Here is a 14,089-nt window from a genome sequence, read left to right as displayed (position 1 = left end):
ATTTAGAACAGTCTATGGGGGACTGAAGAGGCTCCTGGATGACTTCTCATCCAGGTTCCAGTTTCCAACTCCTGGTTTTGGCTCAAGCTCCTTGTCAGGCTCTGCACTATGCTCTGTAGGAAGTCTGCTAGAGATTCTTTCTCCCTCTCCCCGTTAGTCCCCCAGTTCATATTCTCTCTCTTGCGCTGTATAATAAATAAATAATATATATATACATATACACATATATATATATATGAGGAATGGTTAATGGGATACCAACTGATAAAAACCAAGTTTTAGGTGTTTAAGTATATCATTGTCTCTATCACTCTGTTATATGGTTGTCCAATAAAGTAATATGCCAAGAGATGTTCAAATGTTATCCTAACAACAAATACAGATCTAAAAGAAGATGCCTGACCTTGTTTCACCCTACCTAACACCAGGATTGTTTCCTACAAAACCAGAGCTTCAGATTTTCCACACTCTGTCTCTCAAGCAAGCACAGACTTTGAATTTATCCTTTAAATTAATTAATTTAGTTGCTTCTTCTCAAAAGGCACACTGGCATTAAACAGATCTAAATCTTTAGGTTTACAACAATTATAATACTTTTCTTTTTCTCCAAATCCATTTCTTAAACCATGAACTACTGCAAGTGCTTTCCAAGCCCTTAACACACACACCATTACCATTCTCTGTTACTTATCCATCTACAAGTATTGATGGTCTATTATTTTTTCCAGAACTAGGGATAGAGCAGTGGGTCATAATGACAAAGATCTTGCTATTATTTAACACAGCATCTTACCATGGACACCCCCAGATAGAGCCTAGCCATACTATTAGCACTTACAACCAAGAGTCCAAAAGTCTGATATTACCCAATCATCAGCCTTTTAATATAAATTATTTGTTAAGGAAAACTCAAACAAGGAAATCAGTATATTGATAACAGTCAATAAAAAGGCTTAACTTAAAGAACATGGATGTGCCTGAGAGAAAAAAAATATTTCAAATTAATGGACACTTCACAAATTTAGACCAACTAATGAACAGTTTGAAAATAGTAGTCTTCATTTATACACAAGGAATACTTGGGAAAATTATACAATTTTTCCTATTTCAATAGTCAACTGCAAGGTAACCAAGTTTCTTCCTGTAAGTTTAAAATTACCATATGTAAAAGTTTTAGAAAAAGTTTGTGATTAGCAAATATACTTTGTAGTATTAAAATGGAATCATCTAGGATTTGTTACCAATTTTTAATTACTGGGGTTCAAATTAATATAGATTTGTGTCGGGATCCCTGGGTGGCGCAGCGGTTTGGCGCCTGCCTTTGGCCCAGGGCGCGATCCTGGAGACCCGGGATCGAATCCCACATCAGGCTCCCGGTGCATGGAGCCTGCTTCTCCCTCTGACTGTGTCTCTGCCTCTCTCTCTCTCTCTTTCTGTGACTATCATAAATAAATAAAAATTAAAAAAAAATATATAGATTTGTGTCTTTCGTTACCCTAGGGTTTTATGGAAATAACATGAATTTTGGAGAAGCTGCCTCTAACATCATGTACTTAAACAGTGGCAATGTTCAGGTTCTTCTTATCTAAAAGATACACCATCTTTGCAATACTGTCTTAAAAAATAAACTAAAATATGTAGTAAACACTTAGCACCAAGCCTGGTACACAGTTAATTTTTAATGGTATTTGGACAGCCCTGGTGGCTCAGTGGTTTAGCGCAGAATTCAGCCCAGAGCGTGGTCCTGGAGACCCCGGATTGAGTCCCATGTCGGGCTCCCTGCATGGAGCCTGCTTCTCCCTCTGCCTGTGTCTGTGCACCCCCCACCCTCTCTCGCTCTCTCATGAATAAATAAATATTTAAAAGAAATTTTTTAATGATATTTTAAAAATTTGTCAGGAATGGTGAAGCATGGAGGGAGAAGGTAGTATAGGTGAACCAAGTTCAACATGTAATTAATACCTAACTCTAAACAGTTTAATTAAGTCAACTAAAATTACAATATGATAGGTGCTATAATAATAAATAAATATAACAGGGAGAGGTTTGGGAAACACAGACTAAGAGAGCATAACTGACGCTGAGAACCCAAGGGCATTGGAGCTGCCTCTTAAAGAGCTCAACAGGATGGAATGTTAGAGCATGTCCTTTTTCAGCGAAAGCTCACAACAAGAATGGATATAACATGCCCAGGATATAACAGGCTGCAAGCAGACTGTCAGGCACTAAGAAGTATGGACGTATCCTGTGGATAATGGAAAAGTATTAGAAGTAACACAATCCAATCTAAATTTTATAATGAAACAACTGTCAGTGAATAGTGTGGATGGAAGGATGCAGAACAGTTATTAGAAGGCTTTTTCAAGAGAGATGCCTGGAGTTTCCATAGTAGTGGCGACAACCAGAGAAAGGATAGAGAAGGCGGAATCCAAGATCTGCTGATAGGTCAGTAGACAGAGATGAGGACAAATTCTAAAGAACAAGAAACAGTGGAGGACAGTGTAGTTACTTACCAAGAATCTGAGAATAAGCTGTGGGGAAAGGGAGGCATTTGGGACACAACAAGTCCTTATTGAAATAAAGCAGATAAAAGGTAGGAGTCAGAAATAAAGATTTGGGAGTCACTTTTGTAGATAAGACTGCCTGGCAAAAGAGAACATACTGAGCAAGAAAAAAAGAAAACAGTAAAAGGATGAACAATACTGGTTATTTAGGGGGCAAGAAGAGAACTAGAATATTGAAAAATAGCATTATTCCAGAAGCCAGTGATGGAAAGAATTTCAAAAAGGAGGTAAGAGCTAAGAATTAAATTAACAAGAGAGAAATGAGATAAAGATATTTTTTTAAAAAAAAGATTCTATTTATTTGAGATTTTAAAAAGGTATGAGAGAAAAAAAAAAAGGTGTGAGAGACAGAGGGAGAGCACAAGTAGGGAGGAGGGGCAGAGGGACAGGGACATGCAGGCTCCCTGCTGAGCAGGGAGAGGGTTGCAGGGCTCAATCCCAAAACCCTGGGATCATGACCTGAACCAAAGGCATTTAACTGAGTCACTCAGGCACCCCAAGATAAAGACTTTTAAAAGGCCACAGGATTTAATGATTTTTAAAAGAATTTCTGTGACTAAATAATCAAAATTATAAAAATTGAAAAACCGTTAACATCCTTTAGAAAGTACTACCACATTAACAATTACTGCATTAATTCAGATTTCCCTCAAGAATTCTCTTTACAAATTTAATTCTGCATCAGGGTAAATATGACTTCAACATATGGATTTTGGTACAAATTATCTTAGGGGAATCTGACAACATTTGGGACGATCTGTTTATGATGCATTAAGCACCAGATGACAAAAGTACGTGGCTTATTTATTTATTTATTTAAAGATTTTATTTATTCATCAGAGACAGAGAGAGAGAGAGAGAGAGAGAGAGAGGCAGAGACACAGGCAGAGGGAGAAACAGGCTCCATGCTGGGAGTCTGACGTGGGACTCGATCCCGGGTCTCCAGGATCACACCCTGGGTCGAAGGCGGCGCTAAACCGCTGAGCCACCCGGGCGGCCCAAAGTACGTGGTTTAAATATGGAATGAGTACTTACAGAAGAAATTCAAATAACATGCATAAAAGAAAACAAGCAGCAAAGAAATCTATGAGAACCCTTTGTAAGCAAATTAAATCAATGTGAAATAATGAATCAAACCATAGATTAAAAGCTTAAAGACTCATTAGCTCCCTGTAACATCTCTTAAACCCACAGGACATTTAAAAGTTTCTCAGAATTTACTCATGCTAATCTGCTAATTAGGCTGCTAATGGGTCTGCCTATAATTTATTTGCCTATTGTCTTTTAATTTCCTTCATTTCTTAAAACACATTATAATGTGTTAAGTTTAGAATTGTGAGTGGTCTGTGCAAATAAACTTATTATCTCATCACTCTGCTTCTGTTGTATGTTATCTCCTGAGTAGTTGTAGCCACAATTTTTCTCCTTTAACATGCTACGGTTATCAGCACTGAGCTGGATAAACACAATTGGAGTTCTGAAGTTAACTTCTACCCTTCAGATTTAAGTTCTAATTCAGACTTTAAGACTCTTTGTCCTCTGGCCCAGGACACAGTTTTCTTATTCACAAACTGAAACCAATAGTTGCATGTTGTGCAGAAATAACAGGTTTTAAAAGGTCTCTATTCATATCAAATTTTAATTAACAGAAAATTGAGACAATATCTCAACTAAACCATCATGACAATTATCACAAAAAACAAAAATTACTTTTACACAAATATGATGGGACAGTCCTTTGACTTTAAACCATTACTAACTTATAAATTAATAAGCACTTGACTTCGAAGTGTCAAAGGCAAAACAGCTAAGGCTTAGTAATTAAAATTAAAAGAAAAAGCTAAATATGGCTAACTCTAGACCTAAATCTACGCAGTAACATTTAAAAGACTTTTAAAAAGAATTTATAATTAAGAGTCTTATTCAAGCTAATGGAGATACTGTAATATAATAAAAAAAACTCAATCTACAGTTCAACGTGCAGCATCTAGTAATAATGGCATACCTTTTCTTTCTGTTTTCTGTGCAGGGACAGAAGATGTGGGTGTAGGCAGTTTTGATAAAGTAGATGCTCCATTAGCATCAAATGATTTCTTTGGCTGGTGATCAGACTGTAGCGTAAATGGACTAGAAGGAAGAGTGCTTGGGGTAGCAGTTGGATGAACCACTGGTTTGATGGGGTGCTGTACTGGCGTAGAACTACTGTGAGTCTCTGCTCTTGGCAGTCTGTAGTCTCTGTCATTGTGTCTGCTTGTTTGAGACAAAATATTCTGTGGGAGCAAACTACTGGCATCACTGGAATGCTTGTCTTCCACTTTAGTTCACAGTTCGAAAAAAGAGATGTTGGAATGACAGAAGGGGGAAGAAAAAAGATTACGTTAGAATCCTGTCTATAACATCAGCTAATTTAGCAACATACTTATATCTTGTTATAAAACTGCAAGCCCAGTTAGTATCTGCAGTTTTACCACCAGCAAATACTGAAAGAGGATATTTAGCCTCAACTCTAAGTAATCTATACTCAGATTTCAAATGAGCTATGAGCTTTTGGGGATTCTTTAGAACCACACCACAATTCAAACAAAACACTGGAAAAAAACAAACAAACAAACAGTCCATATATGGAGTTTTAACGTTTCACTCAAATGAAAAATTTTAAAGTATTTTAAAAATATAAAAAGCAAATGGTCCATTCTTTGAAAATATGGGCCATGGGTTCTAATAATTGAATTATCCACAGTGGTTCAACTGCAAAGGAATATTAGCTTTATTAGCCTGATTTTTCTGAATACTGAAGTAGCTAATTAGTGGTCTCTAAAGTAGTTTGTGCTAGGGCTTTAAATGGGACGGCTGAATTTATGATGAACTGTGCAATCAGTAATTAAATCAGTTCATATTTTTGAAAATGCTAACAATACAAGTTAGTAATAAGCTCAAGTTATAGATAATGCTATCTGAAAACAGAGAAGGCCTACATCCAGCAGCATAGTCAGAAAAATCTACTTGCTATTACCAGTTATATTAAAAACATCCTCTTCCAATTTGGTCACAAAACATTTAAACCTCAGAAATACTTCTGCTTCCACAAAAAAATAAGGAAAATTCCAATCTTGATAAAATTTATCAAAAAATCTCTAACCAAAATTATAAGTCTAATCAATAACTGAAACTTAAAACAACTTTCAAGTAGAGAAATATCTTAAGATTCAAGCACATATGTAATAATAATATTACCAAAAGATGCCCTCCCCATTGAGTATTTTAGGTTTTTTTTTCCCAATTCATGGTTCCTCTGAATCTAGAAACCAAGACAGCACAAAGAAGGAAGTATGCTTAAACTACAAGTCAGTTTCCAAACCTTCAGCGTACAACTCCTACATGTTATACTAAACAGAATGTACTGGCTACTGCCAAAAAGCTTTAGTTATATCAAAACACAAAGTCTTTGACTTAATAAATGAAATTCAGTGTTGTAAGTTACACATATATTAACCTTAACAGAAAAAGGTGAACAGATTGAGCTAATCACAGCAAAATACAAACATCTGTTGCATGATATTAACTCATCAGTAAACTATCCATTTGCATGCACAAGGAACTTAAATTTTATTCTACAATTTCTTCCTGAAAAGAATACTGCTACAACAGAAACGTTTAGGAATAAAACAGAAATAATACCATACCCAATTCCCACCAATCCTGTCACTTGATTACCAATAACTTTTATTTCCTGGACACCAAGAAAAAAATCTCACTTCTGTAAGACTAGAGTCAAAGAGTATCAAGCAAATGTATTCAGATGAAAATTAAAGTTGATACTTCTTCAGACACTTGTAAGCTTTACAGTGGCAGCAGCATTATAGGAACTAAGGAAGCTGTAGCTACAACAGCTTTCTATGATTCACAACTCTAGACGAAACAGTTAACATGGTGACTTTACTTGCACACCGCCTCCACAACAAAGACATTTGGCAAATGTAAGGAGACATTCTTGGTTATCACAACTTGGAAGAGAGGAGGTGTGCTACTGGCATCTAGCATGTAGAGGCCAGGTACAGTACTCTATGTCCTAAGACACAGGACAGCAACCCACAACAAAGAATCACCTAACCCAAAATGTCATTGGTGCTACAGTTGAGAAACACCAAGTTAAGGTTTCTCTAAGTATAGAGCAATAATTCTGTAAGGCACAGATTAAAGACAATGAAAATAATCTAGTAGCAGTAAAACCAAATTAAAAATTTTATCCATAAAGTTTTCAAGGTCAAGTTCTAGATAACATTATTTGCTGTAGTGCATAAAATAAATTGATTTTCTACCTTTTTCTCCTTTCATATAAAATCTTTCAATCTGCCCACCCCCACCAACACGCATACCTTGTATTAGCAGTTCAAACTGCAAAGCTTTAGGTCTTACCCAACATGAACACCAATGTGCTGGACACATGGGAAAATTCTGCCAATACTTTTTGGACAGAAAAAGTTAAGCACTTAAATGACTCAATGACTTCATTACTACCACACTTAGGTATAACTCAGTTGACCAATTAAGGAAAAATAAAAAGAAATATAGCTAAGGTTTTTTTTTTTCTAATTATCACTTAAAACTGAAAAAGTGAGACACATGACTGTACTTCAACACACACAGAGACCTACTGACTCCTCATTTGCACTTTTAGGAATGTGACTAAGGAAGTAATGGGCAAAGATAGACATCACAGCACTGCTGACAGTAGGAAAAGGATAAAAACCACCCAAGTATCCACAGATGATTACCTATAAATGAGGGCACATCAAAAAAAAAAAAAAAAAAAAAAGGAAAACCATGTAATTTTAACACACAGGGATTTCTAAACTGACACAGAAATATTTCCTCAAAATATTAATGAACAAAAAAAGGTTAAAAATAGTAACATATAATGCCATTATGTAAAACACACACATATGTAGTTTTAATACACATTTATATACACGCAGAAAAAAGTGTATGTCCCCAAATGTTCTTGGCTCATGAAATTAAAAAAATCCCCTTTTTATTTTTTAGTAACAAACATGCTTCACTTTTGAAATTACAAAGAAAAAAGAGAAGGAACTCCTTCATTTGTGAAAGAAAAAGATGCACACAATTTAAAAACACAATTCTGATTTTATTTCCTTAAAGATGGTTTATTAGAAAGACAAAAAAACACTACTTTCACTTTCATCAATACTTCCATCAGATCTTTATTTACTTCCATTTACTTCAAGAGAGGAGAAGAGACTTAAAATGATAGGGTATTTTGGAAAGAATAAAGCTGACGCACTAGGCTATTTTTTTTCCCTCTCTGGGAACTATCACCCACTAAGTGAGAGGCCTGGCCCAAAATCTTAAAAAAAAAAAAAAAAAAAAGTGACTATTTTTTTTACAACCATTTGCCACTCCTCCACCATATCTTCTCAATATCCTTCTGCAGTTTGTTCAGACAGAACTACTACAAGCTGGGTGCGGTTTTTTTTTTTTTTTTTTTTAAACCTGGAGAGGAAAACCTTTACCTTATTTCTGATTGTTTGCAAGAAGTAACAGTTATTCAAGATATTAAGTAAAATGGAACCAGGACCCAAGTCTTCTGTCTCAAAAATAGTTTTAATTTCCTTACTTCAGTACACTAAATCATTGTTTTGTAAGAATTAAATACAATTTCACTAGTACAAAAAAATTAAATGTTCAAAGGAACATATCTTAAAAATTCAGTGAAGAATTATGTTACTTTACTATCTGCTTCATCTTAAAACTTTTCCCATCAAAAAAGCAGTACTGTCTTGCTAAGACCAAATACAACCTTCTATGTAAGTTACAGGAAGAAGATGTCCAAGAATTCCCTGAACACATCTTAAAAATTCTTCCAAATTTCAAAATCTAATAAAAAGCCTAAGAAGTCTATGGTGGCATTTAAATTCTATTCTGGGCAAAAGGAAGCCACTGGGAATAGAGGACCTTTACTAAAAGCTTCAAATTCAAATTTAATTTGAATTAAGAAATAAATGCATATTACTCATATTGTCCCACTTAGACAAAATGTGACCTCAAAAACCTTTAAGGTATGCTCACAGTATAGAGATGCTATTCACATCTATGATGATGTAATCAGTTCCCAGATAAAAGGTAAAAAAGTTTCTCACTGATAAACACAAAACACCAAGAGACACTTTAATGTTACCATCTGTGTGTGGCTACAATTCAATTGTTAGATTCAAACATTCAATGAGTTTTGGAAGAAGTTTCACTGTCCAGTTTAACAGGACACAATTCAGCAAAGGGGGGAAAAAAAACCCAAACAACTCCTGTTTTAAGAGTCAATCCACAATATGAGATTTTGTTTTCCACCAATTCAACTGCATCATAGCCAGTATGAGTAGTGAAGAATAACATACGTGTACTAATCCTCCATGAACTCTTTTCCTTTTCAGGAAACAAAATGGTGGAGGTTAGGAAGACAGATCTAACATAAAAGAAACTATACATTTACATTATTTTAGTTTACATATGTAAACAGCTATGCATATGGATATAAACATACAAACTATAGGAGTGAATTAAACATCATGTTGTTTCAAAGAAAAAAAAAATTAATACTTACTTCCACTGGCAAACCCACTAGTGGCTGTTGCTTGCATCACCTCCCTTCTGTAATCCCTATCTTTTGGGAAGCTGTTAACTGCCATCTTGTTTGCTTCTTTTTGTCTCTGTTCTCTAAAAATAAAACATAGATAAACTCATAAAAATTACATCAGGTACAATGAGTTTACATATGACACTTCTGACCAAATGCTCAACAGAATGTTATATGGAAAATAAAAGAACTGAACATAGCCATAATATCAACTGGTATGGGAGATGAAACATAGCTAACAGAACATTAATGTTTCTCAGTGATAGCATTATAGCAATTGTTTATAACACCATTAAACCCTACAACCAAAACTCCCCAATATTAATTCTACACATATGAAGGAAACATTAATATACTTTAAATTATGAAAATGTTCATTATAAATGATAATATAGGTTGATATAAAATCTTAAATATACTGATGGTTTACAAGGTCCTTGTGGACAGTGACTTATCCAAGTTTTTTCTTTCTTTCTTTTTTTTTTTTAAGCAAAGAGAAATTATAGAAAACATAATGGGCCAACTATTGCAATTGAAGGGGGGAATGAGGAGTTTCACTAAGAAACCTAAGCTGAGAAAGTTCTAAGATGTTAAGCTGTAGTCAAGAATAATAAGTATTTTTTAATGAGTAAGAGCAAATACCTTTCAAGCCACTCTTTTGGGAAACCATTGTGAAACTTCGGTTCGACAATTGTAGTAGTATTTTTTCCCAGAAGAGCTAATATGCTCAGACCAGTCATCTGCAGAATCATAAGGCTTAAAAATACATTTTTAAAAATTAGAAAATATTAATACTATTTAACCACTTATTATGAAACTTCAACAGTCAATGGTTTTCAAAGCACATATAAGGGAAAAGACCATAAAAAAAATGTACCCTGATATAAAATGTAATTGTGTGTGTGTGTGTGTGTGTGTGTGTGTAGATATCTATCTATCTATGTGTGTGTGTGTGTAGATATCTATCTATATCTCTTAGGAGACTTTAGTCTATGAAAACCTTCAAAAATAACAATGGAAAATCCGGTAAAATACGAAATTAAAACAGATTCATATACATTAGTTTATTAAGCACAGAATGAGAAATGCAAAATTAACATCTTGACTTTGGAAAAGCATTACCAAAGTTCCCCATTACATAATTTTAATTGCTGAAATCCTGTCACATGGGGGGGGGTGGAGATTAGAAAACCCATACTTAACTGATTTCATGACATGATGGCGTATCAATTTTAAACTCATGCACAATAATACTCATATATATTAGTAACCAAGAACAATTGGTCTGTATTCACTGTTACTTAGTGAAGAAAAAAAAAACCCACAGAATTTAAAAATAAAACTATAAACACAGAGCTAATTAAAAGCCATATATTTGCTTCACCTTCAAAATCCATGAGATTGGGCAAGCTAAACCTTGTCTCACATAATATATGAGGTCAGCAGCATCACTCATATCCCTGTAACAAAAACTAGCCTTTCAAAAACTCTCAGATACATTCTCTTTAGGTATTTTATAGGTATAGTAAAATTATAAAGAAATTAGAGAAATCTGAAAGGAGGGCCAATTTCCATGCTACTGATCTAAAAAGTGTAAAATTTAAAGAAGTGCACTGGCCCCAGGAATCTGGAAGAATCCCAAGTTACTTCTAGATGAATTTCTGGACTATTTCCTCAAAGGAGCTTTGAGATTAATGAAATGTTATACGTTGGTAGTCTACAATTCTGGTTCACCAGTGGACAGTGACACAATCTTAAAGCTTGAGGAAAAGAATGAACCTTCATGCCCTGCTGACTCAGCTTTAATTTTGCCAAGTAGGCAACAAGCCTAGAGATAGTCGTAAGAGTTATCCATACGCCATAAAACTAATTGGTGACAGAAAAAAGGATAAAAACTTAAGTTTCAGGATGCCCATTATTGCCACCAAATCAATACCAATTCTCAAAATGCTGCAATAATTTTAAGAGATGAAAAAATATTGCAGATTCTGTCACACTTATGCTCTTGGGATTATGCCTCAAAATAATGAAGCTATTGGCAATCAGCCCTGTGCCTCCAAACCTCTCATACAGAAAGTTAATTCTCAATCCTTCTAGTTTCCAAAGGTAGGCTACAACCAAGTTGCAGAAACCCAATCACAGAAGGCCAAGTTCTAAAAGCTTTTTCACCACTTACTACTCCCTGTACCTAAATTATTATACAAACTGAATACTTTTTTTAAAGATTTTATTTACTTATGAGAGAGAGAGAGAGAGAGAGAGGCAGAGACATAGGCAGAAGGAGAAGCAGGCTCCATGCAGGGAGCCAACGTGGAACTCGATCCCGGGTCTCCAGGATCAGGCCCTGGACTGAAAGTGGCGCTAAACCGCTGAGCCACCTGGGCTGCCCCAAACTGAATACTTCTATGCATGTATCTGGAAGATTTGGGTTGCTTGGAAGGTGGTTACATGAGATTGATTATGATAACTAGTCTGGTTGGAGAGGTAGATAAGATTTGAGACAGGTGGATGAGAGGACATCAGAGCAGGGCAGAGTGATCTACACCACTGCTCTTCAAAGCGATGGCTTTGTGAATTGTTACCTGTTCTGCAGGGGATAAGGAGCATGCATCAAAAAAAAAAAATTATATCAACATACTTTTTTCCTTGTCAAAGTCTCACTTTAAGAAAAAAGGGTATTTTTTTTTCCAGCTCAAGTAAATGGTATATTATTTAATGACAGTTAATTTACACCCAGGTTAACTCCAGGACAGTTAAAAGTTTACAGGCCAGAACCTTGAAGAATAGGAGTCTATGACACTGTGTGGATTCTGCCCACCAAATCTTAGCTCAGTATAACTTAATGTCTTACTTAACAAAATGTGTTTCAGCGTACAGCATTACAACAACATACTAATAACTCTAGTTTATCTTCTCCACCCCACTTCCATACTCAAAAAAAAAAAAAAAGGTTGTGGGGGGGAAACCTTTTAGTAATGGGAAATATTTAAATACTGTTGTGCAATAGGTGTTACAATGCTTTTCTTCATTGTGTATTTTCAACCTTATTGAAGTATGATTGACAAAACTGGAAGATATTTAGTGTATGCTGTGATGATTTGACACTGTGAAAGGATTCCACCCATCTGGTTCATTAACACATCATCACCTAACAGATTTTATGAAAACATTTAAGTCTTCATCTCAGCAAATTTCAATTACACAATATAGTGTTACCAGTTACCATCACCATATTAAACATTAGATCTTAAAGTTGTTAAATTTGATTAAAAAAAAAAAAGAGTATCTAAAACCAAGAACTAGGGATCCCCTGGGTGGCTCAGCGGTTTAACACCTGCCTTCGGTCCAGGGCGTGATCTTACTTCTCCCTCTGCCTGTGTCTTTGCCCCTCCCCCCCGTGTGTCTCATGAATAAATAAATAAAATTAAAAAATTAAAAAAAAAACCAACAAGCGAAGAACTAAACTTCAAAAAGGTCTGCAAACACTTCAAATTTGCTGGCTTAGGCTTGATATACTAAGGCAGGAGTTTTCCTTGTGTTGTCCAGGAACCCTTGAGGGACCCCAAAATCATTTCAAAAGATCAAAACTATTTTCATAATAACACTAATATGATGGTCTTTTTCTTCCTCATTCTACCACAAAAACAGTGGAGTTTTCCCAGATGCTGTAGAAAAGTATGTTATCATGGAAGATTGAATGCAGAGCACATCTGAAGTTTCCTCTTAAGAGAGGCATTAAAGAGATACTCAAGATCTATTTTTTTAATTTTATAATTATTTTTCATAAAAACATTACATAAGCTAACATTAAAGGGTTTACAATCAACTGATTTTAGAATTATTTTTCATAGTTATCAAGTTTTTTAAATAAAGATTTTGAGTTGGGGGACATGGCAGGCACTCTTAGGCAAGGGTGAGGAGCGGCGGGAGAAGCAGGCTCCCCACTGAATAGTATGACATTGAGCTCTATGCCAGGACCCTAGGATCCTGACCTGAGCCTACGGCAGATGTTTGATTGAGTCACCCAAGTGACTCATTTATCAAGCTTTAATTTTTAATATGGTAAATATTGGTAGAAGATAAACAACAGCTCTCAGTTTTCATGACTGTAGAGACAGAGGTCTTGAGACCAAAAGGGATGAAAAGGACTGCTCTGAAAGAATGTACTCAACAAATAAAGAGGCACCCATCTGCTCTCCTTCAATTCAAAATGTCTTTTAACCATGTTTTTCTCCTCTTAAAAAAGTGTATATCCCTTTCTGCACTCTCCCTTAAAATACAGAATCCTACTACTTCTTCCCCAAGTGAAAAGATGGAAAAAAAAATAGTTAATCCTAGAAATTAACTGATGAATTGTTAATAAGGAATGGTTCACTGAATAACATCTACAACATCAAGGAAAGGCATTTACTATAACAAAGAAATTCATGGGGCCTAAGAGTTTTCTGATAAATTTATATATTTTAAAAAATTAAGTAGAATATCTTCAGGCAAAGACTGGTTACAGAAAGTAGATCTTGAGAGCCTCAATTTGAAAAGCTCCAAAAAATGCAGAAGATATTTAAGGGATAACAAGTGGTGCTGGAATATAAATGCAAAGTCATCTGTGATTGAATTTAAAGAACTTCCCAGCAAATCAAAATTGGTAGATATGTAGAAGGGAAGATATCAATTAACTCTTTAAATGTGAATAATTTTTTTTTCTAAATGAAGCAATTCGGAGGCGTCTTAAAAATCACAAATATGCATAACTAATCTATAACAAGCTACATGTGATCTGTAAGTCTTATTATGATTTATATTAGGAAGGAAGAGACATTCAAAAAAGTTTTTCCTAAATAGTTTATCATAGGCTAGGTTCTATGTTAAATCACAA

General features: G+C 35.0%; 1 protein-coding gene across 1 annotated transcript in view; it reads right to left on the bottom strand.

Annotated features, from left to right (window-relative positions):
- LOC144309942 (WW domain-containing adapter protein with coiled-coil-like) overlaps nucleotides 1-9,969 on the bottom strand; it is a gene marked incomplete at its 5' end in the record, with an annotated part of 29,983 nt that extends 20,014 nt beyond the window's left edge. Inside the window, 4 exon segments of the mRNA XM_077890878.1 lie at nucleotides 4,570-4,878; nucleotides 9,181-9,293; nucleotides 9,856-9,879; nucleotides 9,881-9,969. Coding sequence (XP_077747004.1) covers nucleotides 4,570-4,878; nucleotides 9,181-9,293; nucleotides 9,856-9,879; nucleotides 9,881-9,969 — 535 coding nt within the window.
- Nucleotides 9,970-14,089: the final 4,120 nt, after the last annotated feature.

The sequence above is a fragment of the Canis aureus genome, unplaced genomic scaffold (genome assembly GCF_053574225.1).
Source record: "Canis aureus isolate CA01 unplaced genomic scaffold, VMU_Caureus_v.1.0 ptg000268l_RagTag, whole genome shotgun sequence".
Classification (NCBI taxonomy): domain Eukaryota; kingdom Metazoa; phylum Chordata; class Mammalia; order Carnivora; family Canidae; genus Canis; species Canis aureus.
Note: the sequence above shows the minus strand (reverse complement) of the source record. Positions and strands in the feature narration are given on the sequence as shown.